General features: G+C 37.9%; 1 protein-coding gene across 5 annotated transcripts in view; it reads right to left on the reverse strand.

Annotated features, from left to right (window-relative positions):
- Positions 1-5,205: 5,205 nt before the first annotated feature.
- The window catches only part of prpf4bb (pre-mRNA processing factor 4Bb), a 53,351-nt gene continuing 42,446 nt past the window's right edge, over positions 5,206-16,110 (reverse strand). The window contains exons 14-17 of one of the 5 annotated variants that reach the window (XR_005942601.1): positions 12,722-12,808; positions 8,674-9,415; positions 6,916-8,160; positions 5,206-6,588 (exon numbers count right to left, since the gene is read on the reverse strand). Coding sequence is in view for 1 of the 5 variants with exons in the window: in XM_041183823.1 (XP_041039757.1) it covers positions 9,212-9,415; positions 12,722-12,808 (291 nt within the window). In the remaining 4 variants the exon portion in view is untranslated. Of the gene's footprint in view, positions 9,416-12,721; positions 12,809-16,110 lie in introns of all 5 variants that reach the window. The other 4 variants (XR_005942599.1, XR_005942600.1, XR_005942598.1 and 1 more) reach the window with 4 other exon arrangements.

Here is a 16,110-nt window from a genome sequence, read left to right on the forward strand (position 1 = left end):
ACTTGTGCTCCAGAACTTGCCATGCCCCTAGCCAAGCTGTTCCAGCACAACACTGGCATCTAGACAGCATGTGGAAAATTCCCAGGTATGTCCTGTCCACAAAAAGCAGGGCAAATCCAGCCTGGCCATTTTACACCCCATTAGTCTACTCTCAGTCATCAGCAAAGTGATAGAAGGTGTCGCCAACAATGCTATCAAGCAGCATTTACTCAGCAATAACCTGCTCACTCAGTTTGGGTTCTGCCAGGGCCACTCAGTTCCTGATCTCATTAGAAACTTGGTCCAAACACAAATAAAAGAGCTGAAGTCAAGCAGTGATGTGAAAATGACTGCCCTTAACATTGACAGAGTGTGGCATCAAGGAGCCCTAGCAAAACTGGAGTTAATGGGAATCAGTGCTAAAGCTGTCCACTGGTTGGAGTCATACCTGGCACAAAGATGGCTGTAGTTGTTAGAGGTCAATCTTCTCCGTACCGGGACATCACTGCAGGAGTTCCTCAGGGTAGTGTCCTCAGCCCATCTCCAGCTGTTTCATCAATGATTTTCCCTCCATGATAAGGTCAGAATTGGGGCTGATCACAGATGATTGTACAATGTTCAGCACCACTTGCGACTCCTCAGATACTGTAGCAGCCCATATCCATATGCAGCAAGACCTTGATAATATTGAGGCTTGGTTTGGTGAGTGACAAGTAATATTCGTGCCATACAACTGCCAGGCAATGACCATCTCCAACAAGAAATAATCTAATCATTTTTCCTTGACATTCAATGACATTGCCATCACTGAATCCCCCACTATCAACATCCTAGGGTTACCATTGACCAGAAACTGAACTGGACCAGCCATAAGACAAAGTAGGCCAATTAATTTGCACCCCATCCACCAACTTGAACATTCACTCCCTCCTCTACCAGGAGCAGTGTGTGCCACCTGCAAGATGCACTGCAGTAACTCACCAAAGTTCCTTTGACAGCACCTTCCAAAACTGCAACCTTTACCATCTAGAAAGATAAGGGCAGCAAGTGCATGGGAACACCACCACCTCCAAGTCACACACCATCCTGACTTGGAAATATATCGTTGTTCCTTCACTGTGGCTGGGTCAAAATCCCGGAACTCCCTTCCTAACAGCACTGTGGGTGTACCTACAGTACATGGACTGCAGTGTTTCATGAACATAGTTCACCATCACCTTCTCAAGGGCAATTAGGGATGGGCAATAAATGTGGCCTAACCAGCAACATCCACATGCTGTGGACAAATATAAAAAAACTTGCATTTATATGGCACCGTTAACATAGTAAAACCTTGCAATGTACTTTGCAGGCATGTTATCAAACAACATTTGACACTGAGCAACATAAGGAAACATTATGACAGTTGACCGAAAGGTAGGTCAAAGAGCCATATTTTAAGGAGGTGCTTCTTAAAAGAGAAGCAGAGAGGTTTATAGAGTCACAATTAACAATGGTGGATTGATGAAAATCAGAGATACACACCAGGCAGGTTTATTAGAAGGTGGTGGGAGTTAACAGAAATAGGAGGGGAAGAGACCATGGAGGGATTTGAAAACAAGGATGAAAAATTTTAAATCCATCAGATACCACTCTGGGTCACTGAGCACAAGGTTGATGGGTGAACAGCACTTGGTGTGAAGTAGGATATGGGCAACAGAGTTTTAGATGATCTCAAATTTACAGAAGTTGCAAGGCAGGATAGCATTTGAATAGTTGAATCTGAGCATAACAGAACCACACCTGAGGGCTTCAGAATGAGCAGAGGCAGGGGACGAGATGGACTATGTTAACAGGCAGAAGTAGGCAAAGAGGTTAGAGGGTTGGAAGCTCAGCTCAAGATTAAATAAAAGCCAAGGTTGCAAATATCCTGGTTCAGCTGCAGACGGTCACGGAGAGGGGAGGCAGAGGTGGCTAAGGAATGGAGTTTGTAGATGATATCCAAGGCAATGGCTTCATACTTCCCAATACTTGTTTCGAAATCTGATGATTCTGATGAAGAATGTCAACATTTAGTCCCATATGTTTAGGAAATTAGAAAAGGAGAGCAAACTGCTCATCTTGGTCAAGAGGATGATACACCAGATGGGGAATGATCTACAACCAAGGAATATGTCTCAAATGGGAGACCAAATATTGCCACAAAACTCAGGTAAGATGCAAAAATTATGCAATGTAATTCCAAGCGTTAAGCAGTTCACAATACCAGTACACAAGAGTAATCAGCCTGTATCTGTTCTACAAAATTCAGGGTGTAGAATTAGTAAAAACAAGTTAAAAGCTGAAAGGAAGATGGTCCTCATCTATGGTTTTACAGAAAAAAACAAAGATCTCTTTGACTTGAAGTGTTAACTGAACTATCCAATCTCAAAGAGGGCAAACGCAAGACGCCAAATACAATTAAGCCGCAACGTATTCCTGGAGAACAACTCAACATAATGAGAAAACCAGACTAAGGAGTTATCAGCAGGTGCTGTTGGCTGGGTTTCAGTGTTAAATTTCACAATCTAAACTTCAGAATCAGCAGTATACTGTGTTGAAAAGATTCTACTGTGGGGCAGAAACTTCTAGAAGTGCACGAAAAGGCTGTTTCCTTGCACATCTTTGAGGGAACAGCAGATTGTGCCATCCTGTTGGCTGAGAACGAATGGACTGACCATCCACATATTTTGTTACTTCTCGTCCTTAATTTAAACCTGTCCATGGTCTTGTCCTGCAAACCCGATATTTGCCTCGAGCACCTTTCAATTTTAATCACTCCACCATTGGCAGCTATGCCTTAAGATACTGATGCCCTAGGCCATGGAATTCCCTCCCTAAACCTTTCCTTAAGACACTTCTTAAAACCTGCCTCTTTGATCAAGATCCTATGAACTGGAGGATGTTTCACTATGTTAAGGTCTGATATAAATGCAAATTGTTGAGATATCTGAAGAGATCAGTTTGTGACTCAGCCCATGCTAAACTGAACTAGTTTTTAACAACACCATTTTCCTAACTCAATATTTTTTGTTGTGTAATTTCCCAATACAGCTTCCCAAAAGATACAAGGAAATAGCTTTAATCCTGAAAGATACCGAGTTTTCAAAATGCCTGAATTCCACAAACCCTAATATTGAGTAGTTAAAATTTCAATGTAGTGCATTTGTGAAGTTTTATTATATAATTAGGTTTCAGGAAGCTGCATTGGCTTCAAGTGGCACATGGTAATAAATGGTTATGGTTGATAGATATAATAGATTAGAAGTATGAAACTAGAAAAGGTCCATTGCTTACATGCACAATGTGCCTTTATTATGATTTCTCCCCAAACGTTTAACTTCCTGATGAAAGATTCCATGGTTTCCCGTGCCAGTAGGAGCAAAAAGAGACTCTTCTCATCCCATCACTGTTATGAGATTCCTCTCCCCTTTAAAGGGAAAGTTCATTTATAACACTTTAATGCACAACTTGCTTTTCTAAAGCTTCATGAAAATTGTTCCAATTTCTAGTCATCTTCCATTGTTTGACAATTCCAATGCTAGAAGCTTCTTTTGGTCTCTATTTCTCCCACCTAAATTCATCACCACACATGAAATTCATCTGCCATTTCCACACTTATTCTGCTATTAAATTCTACCCCAACTGCTCCTTCGACAGGCTACTCCACATGTTCCCAATCTCTCCGTTATAGTGGTAATTAGGCAGCCACATGAACTTAAAATGAATAACTCAAAGACCTATGGAAACATTCCAGGAGCATTGTGAATGGCAAGGTTTCCACAAAATGCTTCATTTTTGACAGACGTAGGCCGCAGATTTCTTGGAGCTGAAGGATAGGCTAGGCCCCATCAGCTCAAGTTAACTTTTGTGACATTCTTTGCTTCAGTAAAGTGTTCAGATAAATGGGAGTGATTTGAGAACCTTATTCCAGGGCTATTTTGGGACTAAACTTTAGATCTGTTGTATGCATAGCCTTGAGTGAGGGAAAAACACAGCAAAGTCAACTAGAATACTTTTGAAGAGTATTTGCAATGAGAAAGGAGTGATTAAACAGACCACAAACTTTTCCTGGCACCCCACTCAAAATGGAAATTGGTGCCAACATTTATCACCATGTGTTGGCAAAAATGAGGGGGCAAAAAAATTAGAGATAGCCTTTTGAGGTAGCTCGAAATTGGTTGGGTGGTAGATGACAAGAGTGGGGATAAAGGGTCTGTAATTTGAATAGCAGGATGTGACGTGTTATTCTTTGAATTATGTTGCTGTTCTTTCACTGTCGCTGGGTCAAAATCCTGGAACTCCCTTTGCCACATTTATTAATGATTTGGATGACTGCATGGAGAATTGCAGGTGACAGTAGGGTAAGGAGGAACAGTAAATAATGTAGATGGGAGAAGAGGGACACAGATTAAGTGACTGGGCAAAATTATTATAAATGGAAATCAATGCAGGGAAGCATGAGGTTACTTACTTCGGATCCAAGAAAGATAAACTGGAGTTTTTTCTAATTGGCGAGAAACTACAAACTGTAGAGGAACAAGGTGATTTAAACCCAAGTACACAAAACAAAAAATCAGTTGCAGAACCTTGGTCAGATGCCATCAGGAATATTGCATTGTTTTGGGCACTATACTTCAGGAAGGATTTATTGGCCATGGAAGGGGTTAAAAGTAAAATTATGACGAGAGATTGCATAATCTCAGTTTGCATTCCCTGAGGAGTGATTTGATAAAGGGTTTTACATTTTTTTTACAAAAGTTTGATAGGGTAGATCTAGAGAAGCTATTGCTTCTTAGGGGAATCAAGAACAAGGGGATACCCATTAAATTAGAGCCAGGCTGCCATTCAGGAGTGAGATCAGGAAGCACTTCCCAAAAAGGTCATAGAAATCTGGAACTCTCCCGCAAAAGGACAGCTAACACTTCCAACACAGATACATTTTCTGTTAGTAAGCGTACCAAGGAATATGAAGCAAAGGTGGGTAAATGATGTTGAGGTGCAGATAAGCCATGATTTGATTGAATGGAGGAGCTGACCTGAAGGGATGAATGGCCTACGCTCCTTTCCACAATATTCTTAACATTAACAGGAGGAGAAAAACAAACATGCTTTGTAAAAGTGCCCATGGGAAGTTTTCTTCAGTGACCAGAGCTTAAAAATCGAGCTTTGCTCATCAGTAACAAATTCTTAAAAGGAAACAATCACTTTGATACTAAATTCTTTTAATGAAAGGGATTCAATTAGCAATTAACAAAAAATATTTTAAGTGTTGACAAAGTAATACATTTACAATGTTGCAGCTAGACAATACAAAATGCATACATTACTGAGGTTTCAACACTTAGAAATGAGCATTCTAGTCCACCACCAAGATGTCTGGAGTTTTAAGATATTTTATTGAACTAATGGAGTTTAGGGTGTTTCAGAATGATCAGCACCCAAGATTAGTAAAACAGGTTGAATGCTTGCATAGTATATACATATATCTGCAATTTAAATCTGAAATATTTCAACAAACAGCAATACAATTATACTTCTGGGTATAACCGTATTGAAAAATAAGTGTGAAACCACTGTCTTCACTTTCATTCAATACTGAAGAATTCTTTTGCTGTCAGTAACTTGTGTTGAAGCTAAGATAATGAATCATCATTCGCAGGTGTAGGCATTTTACATTTGTGGTCCCTACCTATGAAATAAAACACAGAATAAGAAAATAGTAGAACATGATTCAAACATGAAACAAGCTTACTTATGAATCACCTCTCAACCCTGTCTATTTATAAACTCTGCTTAACTAGATTCCCTGCACCAAAAATGCTATTATAGTATAATATTTAACTAGGTCTATGCGAAATGAGAGTCAAACTTGGGTATTGCCTGCTATAATGGTAGTTAGGACATTCAAAATGATAACTGAGGTGTGGATTATCTGCTATGTCAATTTTGATATATATTAAAGTTTTCACATATAACCCAAATAGATCCTGCAAAAAAAAAAATCACTAGTGAAAACACAATCACAAGAAAACAAAAGTCTTAAGATAACCAAAACTTACTACCAGAGACTATAATGCAGAGTTCAAGCTGGACTTACAGAACTACAGCTCTTTTAAAAACCTTACTGCACTTGTAGCAAATCATTCCTTTCACTATAGAGATAGCATCCAACAAAAAGTGGGATTATTTTAGTTTCTGAAATTGCGAAAGTCACTGGTAAAGATCCAAGTGTCAGGCTCCTCAATTTTACAAGGTAACAACTATAGGCCAAACTTGCACCACCTTGCCTTATTAAATGAACTACCCAAAAGCCGAAATCAATTTAAAGCCTGCATGGTTCATTTAAACCTGCCAATAATTTGTCAATCTTTCACCAGAAGGGTAACAATAAAGGCAAAATACTGGTCCTTGTCAATTGAGATTTATCAGTGAAGGACTTTAAAGACACTATATTAATTGAAAAAAATCACAAGCAAACAGTGATATTCCAGTTACTTAAAGTCACTGTAAGTGTTGTCTTTATGGGACAGAAACCTTAATTCAGTCTTCATTTTCTTGCAATATGCATCGTCTCCCATCAGGGTGCACCTAAGAGACAGAGAACAAGTAAAGAAACACCTTGATCCCTTAAGTTTTGCTGTGCTTTTCTTTTTAAAAAAAAAAGCCTGTGAAAAAATTCTGCATAACAATAAGGAATTTAAATAAATTTTGAGTAAACACCTCAAGTCTGAAGCTCTCAAACTTAATTTTAAAAAGTTTATATACATCACAATTCAACTGGAGCAAAGCAAAGAATCCTTAGAAGTGTCAGCTATTCAAAGAAACGTGTTTTATTTTCTTTAAAGATAACAGTTGCAAGAAATGCACTTTTCATCTGGTATGAAATGCTTATCTAGGCATGCCGTCAGAAATGACCTTGTGGAGAAGGTGAAGGAGAAGGTGTCTCATTCAAAGTAGGCCCATGGAATAGGCGGCGTGGCCTGTTGCCTTCCAGCTTAGCAACATAACGTGCTTTCCTTTCTCTCTCAGCACCATCGAAGGGAAGTAAGAAAACAGTACAAAACATTAGTCATTTTGCAGTAACAGGGTAACTGGATCAGACTTCCAAACAGCTTTGTGAATTGTGGTGACCTTTAACTGGCATTACTCTGATTTCCAATAAGTAACATCACCTCTTAACAGGTATTTTCACAGTAAGTTAGAACATTATCTAAACTGATTTGAAGAGACACTAGGAAACTGATCAACTACTCCTTTGCTTAAATCATTTTTACCAATTTTTATTTTTTTTGAAATAGTAAGTGAAAGGCTTACAGCAACTAAAGGCAATTTACGTTGAGTGCATTGATTTGTGACTTGATAATCTTACTTTTTTTACTTTGTACAAAAGGTTGTTGGATAAAAATGTCACATTTACATAGAAAATGACGCTCATTAAACATCTCATACCAAGACAATTGGGATAATAAAATAAAAAAACAGATCAGATCAGCAAGTCACCACTGTAGTTTTATAGCTGTACAGAGACTTGACTGCACATTCAGATCACTGTGAAATAGCTATAATAATGTTTGTTCAAAATGAACACTTTATTCACCAATATATCTATAAATACATACCAAAATCCTTCAGTATTCTGCATGGGTAACTTTAGGTGCAGGAAGAGTTTGCTGCTGTCTGACAAAATGCCCCAACTTACCTTTTATATATATATATATACAAGTATAAGCAAAGGCATTGTGCAATTTAACTCCTTCACTGGCTGTTTAAGAGTCTGCAGGCCTGAGTACTAAGGTACTAAGAGCTTAACACTAAGCTCTGATCAGCTAGTCTTTGAAGGTTACTTTTCTTTGGGGGTTTATTCCAATAGGATATCAAAGGATTTATGAATGGATTTCCCCATAGGTGCAAGGCTTACTGAATCTCAAACAAACTATCATGCAAACTGAAGCCAAAGAGTTAACGGGTTCTTTTCCAGTCTGAAATCAATATTGAGTTGTGCCAGTGAAGGGGCTAAGTGCAGAGCTAAAATTTAAAGTCATCACAACTTATCTTAAAAAAACTAAATGCCAAATTAAATGTACAAAAGAAAAAAGGTAAAGAAGCAATTACCGCTTTAAAAAGCAGCTTCTTTGCTCAAGAGTGGAAGGTTATGTTTGCCTGTATTGAGAGACAACATGATCACAAATAATGAAACCAATGCACATAACGTAGCAAAGGAAATTCTTACTGTAAAACAATTTCTTAATTTTAATTTAAAAATTCAGAAAATGTCATATTTTAGCCATCTACAAAGAAATATAAAATCCCAATCTTTTCCATTTTAATGACTAAACAAAACTGTTTCTGTTTATTAATGGACTATAGGTACAGATTTACTAAGAAACAGAATTTTATGGCATTGACAAATTTCTACCACAATTCTATAACAGTGTCAAATGGTGATAAACAGTACACTGAAGGTGCTATATCATCAAGCTTCCCTGCACTGAAAGTCTATAAATTGGCATAGTTTCAGCAGTACATTAGCAAATTCACAAGCTAGTTAATATCTTATCACATTCGCCAGCATGCAAGGCATTCTGCCATGATGCTAATACTTCTCATTCATGAGCTGTGCCTATCTGTGACAATGAATGCTAATACACCAGTAATGTTGATGGTTTAGCTTACCTTCAGTGTACTGAAAGTGGTACACAACCTGCTTTAAATGATGTGACCATCCCTGCGAGCAGGCACAGGTAGGGACAGACCCCTTCGGCACTGAGTACACCAAGGGCATGCTGGCCTGCGTACACACACCTAGGAAAATGTGAATATAAATATCATTTTACCTCGGCCATTATTTTAGAGACAAGGATGGGCTAAGCCTGCACAAAAACAAAGGCGCATTTTGCAGAGTTGCAGCCAAAATTCTTCAAAAACACCACTGTTTACAAGATCTTAAAATTTTTTTTTTAATAAACAGTTTGTGTGCAGTCTTAGCTGTTAAAACAATTCAACAAAACTACAGTGAAAGTATGAAGAAAACATTTGGAAAAACAAATCAGTATATTTACATTGACTCATATTCCTACTAGAAGTAACATTTCTCTTTTAACTTAACTTCATGCATATTTCACGGTAAACATCGTGTTTCACATATACTAAAATACTTTTTTCTGACTTTGCCAGTCTTTGTTTAATTGCTCAAACCCGTTAAATCCTCCGATTAAATCTTCTCCTGAATGAATGGGTGCTGCAGTGCCTGGTTAATGCTGACGCGTTTGGCTGGGTCTAACATGAGAATCTGCTCCAGCAAGTCCTTGAGCTGGTGAACTTTTTTACGCTGGTCTTCTGGCAAACGCTGACAACCAATCATGTCAGACAACAGGTCCTTCGTAGAATTAATAGTGCTCATAACAGTGACTTTCTCCTAAAGCAGAGCAAAAAGAATTTCAGTCTTTGTCTGGATGCATCATGTGCTTCAATATTTTGTACATGCAGAATACTGAGAGTTAATGCACTTACTAACATCAGTAACACAAATTTTTCAAAGCATCATATTCAAAAACAAAGCAAGCTGAAAGTTGTGTGCAACAACAATTGAGCCTGCAACACTAAAACATTTTAAATTTAGAGGCGTTAAAGTTTCAAGTAACCATAACAGTTTCATACTGATTTGCAAAGTCAGATGCAAATAGTCACACAGAGAAGTATAATGGGCTAGGGGCATCACAGTTGAAGTGTAATGGAGCAGAACATGTCGTGAACTTAAAGACAAGTTATCCACCTTGGAGTAGATTCTTCTCTAATTGTCAACACGCTTAAATTTCTGCAGGGTGCAAGTCTCAATCATCACATTGCAAAGATACTGTAGCTCAGGTACCAATCCATACTCTACAAGAGTTGTGTAGAAGAACTAATTGCTCACTGTCAGGGTGTTCCAATTAAAAGGTTTCTGCTGCATTCTATGCTTTCACAGTATTAGATCCAAACATCTTTTGTTAGGTTATAGAAAATGTTATTCAGTAGGTTTTGTGGATCTTACCACTTGTAGTAAGGATTGTGTATGCCACAGGTTTCTTCCATTTGTTATGGAAATCACAAGTTCTCCATGCTCAGATTATTGTTACATTTATCATTTTTACACCATACCAAAGCAACAAGCATATCTAAAAACAGTAATGGTTGTTAGCAGTTTGTTTTATATCCTTATTTATGTAAATCATGGATCCCAGAATGTTGTTTAATTTGAAACAAAACATGAATTCATAGATAATCAAACTTTACAAGTAAACAAACCTTTGCATAATTCATACAATGCTGAAGGCATGATCTCCAAACAGTATAGAGTATAGCATATTTTCCATAATAAAGCATCAGCCTTGACACCTGAGTCAGACGGTTGCGAGTTCATGCACCACTCGAGTTGTAGCACACAATCGAAATTAACGCTCCAGTGCTGTATTCTTTGGGATTAGGCAGGGGCCGGCAAGGGAGGGCTACTGTATCACTGGATGCCGTTTTTATTAGACACGATGTTAAACTGAGACTTTGTCTGCCCTCTCAAGCAAAAGTAAGAGATCTATTCGAAGAGGAAGGGACCTTCTCCTGAGAAGCACTTACACCTGTCCACCTCAACCAAAACCATAAAATGTGGAATTACTTGTCATGTTATTGCTGTTTATGAGAGGATGCTCTGTGCAAATTGGCTGCTGTATATGTCTAAAAAATAGCAAACTATAATTTACAAGGTAATCAATTAGCTGTTAAATGCTTTGTGATAGAGGACTTGAACAGCAAATTTGCTGCAAATCTTTAACATTCTTCTGAAACATTGTTGGTAAATTAGAACTGTTGGAATATTCAGAATTGCTTGGCTTTGATATTATTGTCCATACATCAATGTTCTTTTCAAATTATGTTCAGATTCTGGGCCCTCTGCATTGACGATAAGGATTTAAAACACATTACAAATGTATCTAAACATGGACATCTAACGTTGATTCTTTAGACTTCTGCAAGGCATTTTTATTTGGGGGATTTTATAGGATCAAAGGATTGAAATCAATTAGTATTTCAAATTGCTTTTTAAAATATTTAAATTTCACTGAATCTCAGTCATCAAATTTTTGAAGACAATAAACTTTTGCACAAATCCATGGTACTTGAACTTGGATTTGCGGATTGAAGGGTAGACAGTTGCAATGTGTACCATATATGCCAAGAGAATTATAATGATTTAGTCAATAGCATTACTCAACATCAATATAACATCTCAAATTAAAACAGGCAACAGGAACGGTGGTGCATTTCCTCACACTATCTAGTCCCAATTGCTATATACACACATAGTCTCAGAAATGTTTCCACTTGCAGCATCATTAGATTGTTTGTAACTGCTACTTGTTCTGCTGTTATTTTTATCCTTCTTGAAACCACAGTTGCTACTCAAACACTCTCCCAAAGCGACTACAAGCAAAATCAGCTGCAAGAACCTCAAAATTCAACTTCCATAGGAGTTATTGAAAGTTTGGCACACTCATATGCACAACATTTTGAAACCCTACTACCACAAAGTATAATAGAATGCATTTCACAGCTTATTATTTTTGGACAAAGAGGTAAGAATGTTTATGCAGAAATCAGGCATTGAATTGTGTTCAACAGCCACAATCCTTGCAATACTTAGTTCAGAGAAAGCAATTCATGATGGAAATAAAATTCACTCTTTGTTCATTAAGGAGCCAAGAGTTTTTTTTTGGTCTTTTGTGCTGGTAGTAGGAGCACACTGGAATTTCCCATTTAAAAGCACTTTTAGCCAACTGTTGAGGTTCAGTTTTATCTTAAGCGGATTCATTTAAAAAACTTTTAGCCTAATTTGATAAAGATATATTTGCGTTTCATTCTATTTATCACAATTTTTTTTAACATCAGGTAAAAAATATATTAAATGAATATTTGATAAGATAATATTTCATTTTCAAAATACAGTGATTGTGCACAGGGTTGAACAGAAAATAAGCTTCAATATAATGTAGCACTAAATAAAGTATTACCACAACTCCCAAGTTATTTGTGCCAGCTGGAATACCCTGGAGAAGCTTCATTCATTCAGGTGAAATGACCTGGATTGTTTTTACATACTTCCAAACGATAGTCACAAACTGGCAAGTCTAAACATTGGGAGTGGATCATCTACCCAATCACATGGCCAGAGACTGAAGAGAGATATAAAAGAGGTGGCAAAATATTACAACAAAAACATCCCACCTAATTTTTCCTTCTCTAGCCTCCATGGGCCTTTCAGAACATCCCCCAACTCACTGCAAAATGCAGAGATACAGGAGGGGCCCAGGACAACTCTCTCTCATGTTTGTTCTTCCTCATGAAGTTTCAATTGATCTTTATTTTATATTACATCTTTGTACACTGCTACAGACGTTGAATTCAATAGTCAAGGTTTCCTCTCATTTCAACTACAAGGATTTCTTGTGGTTAGCAACATAAGGAACACACTGATCTGAATGACATGATTGATTTTTTTTGAACAAAAGTTGTTTTGTACAGCAATCTAAAGTCAGGAAAATGGAGAATATAATTTTGAACTGTCCAATAGAAAATACACTACTTTTAAATTCAAGGTCTCCCAACTCTTTGCCTTTAAAAGGTCAGTCTTTTAATGGGAACATACTAAGGACTATGCTTTAAAATACAACAGAAGCTGTAGTGTACTAACCCTTTCTGTCACTTTATCCACTTCAATGTACATGAAGTTCAGATTCTGATCAAAGTGCTGGTCCTTGAAAACACCTTTTCTGATCATCTGAAAAGAATTAAATCAGTTTCACATAATTGTACAAATACACAATAAGTAAACCAGAAATACATTTTACTACTCAAAAGAACCTGATCTTTAATAAATCATAGAAAAATGTAGCTGCAGCACCAAATACTGAAATGGTCTACACAACTGTTTGCTGCCCTCACAGTATCATGCAAAATAGAATGGCAAAGGAGAAAATAGAGATTTGTAAAATATAGCAATAACTAGTGCTAATAAGTAATAGCATAAACCACTCCACAGGAAAAAAAAGCATGATTCAAGCATCAACATTGCACCTGAGCTTTAAAGTCTGACAAAAAGAAAATAATTCTTAAAAACATAGGAAGGTGTTACTAAAAGTTTCTGAGAGTGATTTTATAATTTTCATAAAGATGCACATCCACAGAACAGAACTTTATTTTAAATAGAAAAAACAAAACTTGAAAAGACTTACTGAGCTGCAGTGGAGCTCAAGAGTGGTAAATAATACAACAAACAGGAAAAACACTAATGTACCGACCTTAGGTCTGGCCTTCCATATACAGTGGATGTAGTTCAACCTCCACAGACAATTCAAAATTCCAAGCATGCAGAGTCCTTTGCACCAGCATCCAAGTACTAATGCAGCTTTTAGTTTTAGCAAACAGCCAGTAAGACAGTTGGCTTTTTGACAATAAAAATAAAGATAGAGATGATCTTAGCCAGTTCAACTGTTTAAAGTGCTGGGTCAAAATCCTGGAACTCCCTCCCAAACAGCACTGTGGTTATACCTACACCATATGGACTGCATCGGTTCAAGAGAGCAGCTCACCACCTTAAGGGCAATTAGGGATGGACAATAAATGCTGGCTTTGCCAGAAACGCTCACAACCCACAAATGAATGAAAAGCCCACTGTACTGCAGGAATAATTCCCTTTCTATTTTAAAAATAAAAGCCTATTTGAATCTCCAAAGCTTTGTTACAGATTCTGTATCAGCTGGACACAATATGTTAGGATCAACTGACTTATTAAGGCACATACATCATAAGACCATAAAAACATAAGACGTAGGAGCAGAAGTAGGCTATTCGGTCCATCGAGTCTGCACTGCCATTCAATGAGATTATGGCTGATCTGATAGTCCTCAACTCCACTTTCCTGCCTTTTCTCCATTACCCTCGATTCCCTTACTGATTAAAAATCTGTCCACCTCGGCCTTGAATATATGTAACATCCCAGCCTCTAATGTCCTTTGCGGTAAAGAATTCCACAGATTCGCTACCCTCAGAAGAAATTCCTCCTCATCTCTGTCTTAAATGAACAACCCCTTATTCTGGGATTATGCCCTCTGGTCCTAGGCTCTCCCACAAGGGGAAATAACCTCTCAGCATCTACTCCGTCATGTTCCCTAAAGAACCTTATGTTTCAATAAAGCTGCCTCTCATTCTTCTAAACTCCAATGAGCACAGGCCCAATCTACTCAAGCTCTCTTCGTAAGAAAATCCTTCCGTGCCCAGGATCAACCTAGTGAACCTTCTCTGGACTGCCTCCAAAGCCAGTATATCTTTCCTTAGATAAGAGGACCAAAACTGTTCACTGTTGTGGTCTAACTAGTACCTTGTATAATTTTAGCAAGACTTCCCTATCTTTACACTCCATTCCCTTTTAAATAAAGGCCAACATTCCATTTACCTTCCCTATTGCCTGCTGAAATTGTACGTTAGCTTTTTGGGATTCATGCACAAGGATTCCCAAATCCCTCTGTGCTGCAGCTTTCTGCAGTCTTTCTTCATTTAAATAATATTCAGCTCCTCTATTCTTCCTGCCAAAATGCATAACCTCACATTTTCCCACATTATATTCCATCTGCCAAGTTTTTTTTCCCACTCACTTAACCTGTCTATGTCCCTCTGTAGACTGTGTCAGCCTCATCGCTTGCCTTCCCACTTATTTTTGTGTCATCTGCAAAGTTTGCAATAGTACATTCACTTCCCTCATCTAAGTTATTAACATATGTTGTAAATAATTGTGGCCTCAGCACTGATCCCCGTGGCACTCCTCTGGTTATAGTTTGCCATCCTGAAAATGCCCCCCTTATCCCAACTGTCTTCTATTAGTTAGCCAATCTTCTATCCATACTAATCACAGAAGCTTATCGGCACAGGAGGCGGCCATCTTGCCCATCAAGTCTGCACCGGCTCTCCAAATGAGCATTATGACCTAGTGCCATTGCCCTGCCTTTTCTCCATACCCTTGCACATTGTTTCTATTCAAATAATCATCTAATGTCCACTTGAATGTCTCCATTGAACCTGCTTCCATCACACTTCCAGGCTGTGCATTCCAGACCCAAACCACTCATTGTGTGAAAAACATATTTCCCACATTACTTGCTTCTTTTGCAAATCACTTTAAATCTGTGACCTCTCATTCTTGATCCTTTTACGAGTGGGAACAGCTTGTCCCTATCTACTTTGTCCAGCCCCCTCATGATTTTACACATCTCCAACAAATCTCCTTCAAGCATTCGTCTCTTCAGATAGAACATTCATTAAAATACTAACACCATGGGCTCTTAACTTATTAAGCAGCCTTACGTGTGGTACCTTACCGAACGCCTTTTGGAAATCCAAATATATTACATCTACTAGTTCCCCTTTACCTATCCTGCTTGCTACCTCTTCAAAGAATTCTAATAAATTTGTCAGTCGTGATTTCCCCTTCATGAAGCCATACTGACTCTGCTTGATTATATTATGCATTTCTAAATGCTCTGCTATTACATCCTTTATAACAGACTCTTATCATTTTCCCAATGATGGACGTTAAGCTAACTGGCCTATTGTTACCTGTTTTTGTCTCCCTTTTTGAATAAGGGCATTACATTGGTGGTTCTCCAATCTTCTGGGACTTTTCCAGAATCTAAGGATTCTTGGAAGATTACTAACAATGCTTCCATAATTTGTGTAGCTACTTGCTTTAATATCCCAGGATGCAACGCATCAGGTCCAGGGGACTTATTGGCCTTCAGCCCCATTAGTTTCCCTAGTACTTTTTCCTCCAGTGATAGTTATTGTATTTATTTCCTCCCCTCCTTTTGCCCCTAGCTTATTTAATATTTTTGGAATGCTATTAGTATCTTCTACAGGGAAAGAGTGAAGCAAAGTATTTATTCAACTCCTCTGCCATTTCCTGGTTCCCCATTATTTCCCCAGCCTCATTCTCTAAAGGGCCAATGTTCACTTTGGCATCTCTCTTCCTTTTTATATATTTAAAGAAGTTCTTACTGTCCATTTTCATATTACTTGCTAGTTTAATCT

The sequence above is a fragment of the Carcharodon carcharias genome, chromosome 3, assembly GCF_017639515.1.
Source record: "Carcharodon carcharias isolate sCarCar2 chromosome 3, sCarCar2.pri, whole genome shotgun sequence".
Lineage (NCBI taxonomy): Eukaryota > Metazoa > Chordata > Chondrichthyes > Lamniformes > Lamnidae > Carcharodon > Carcharodon carcharias.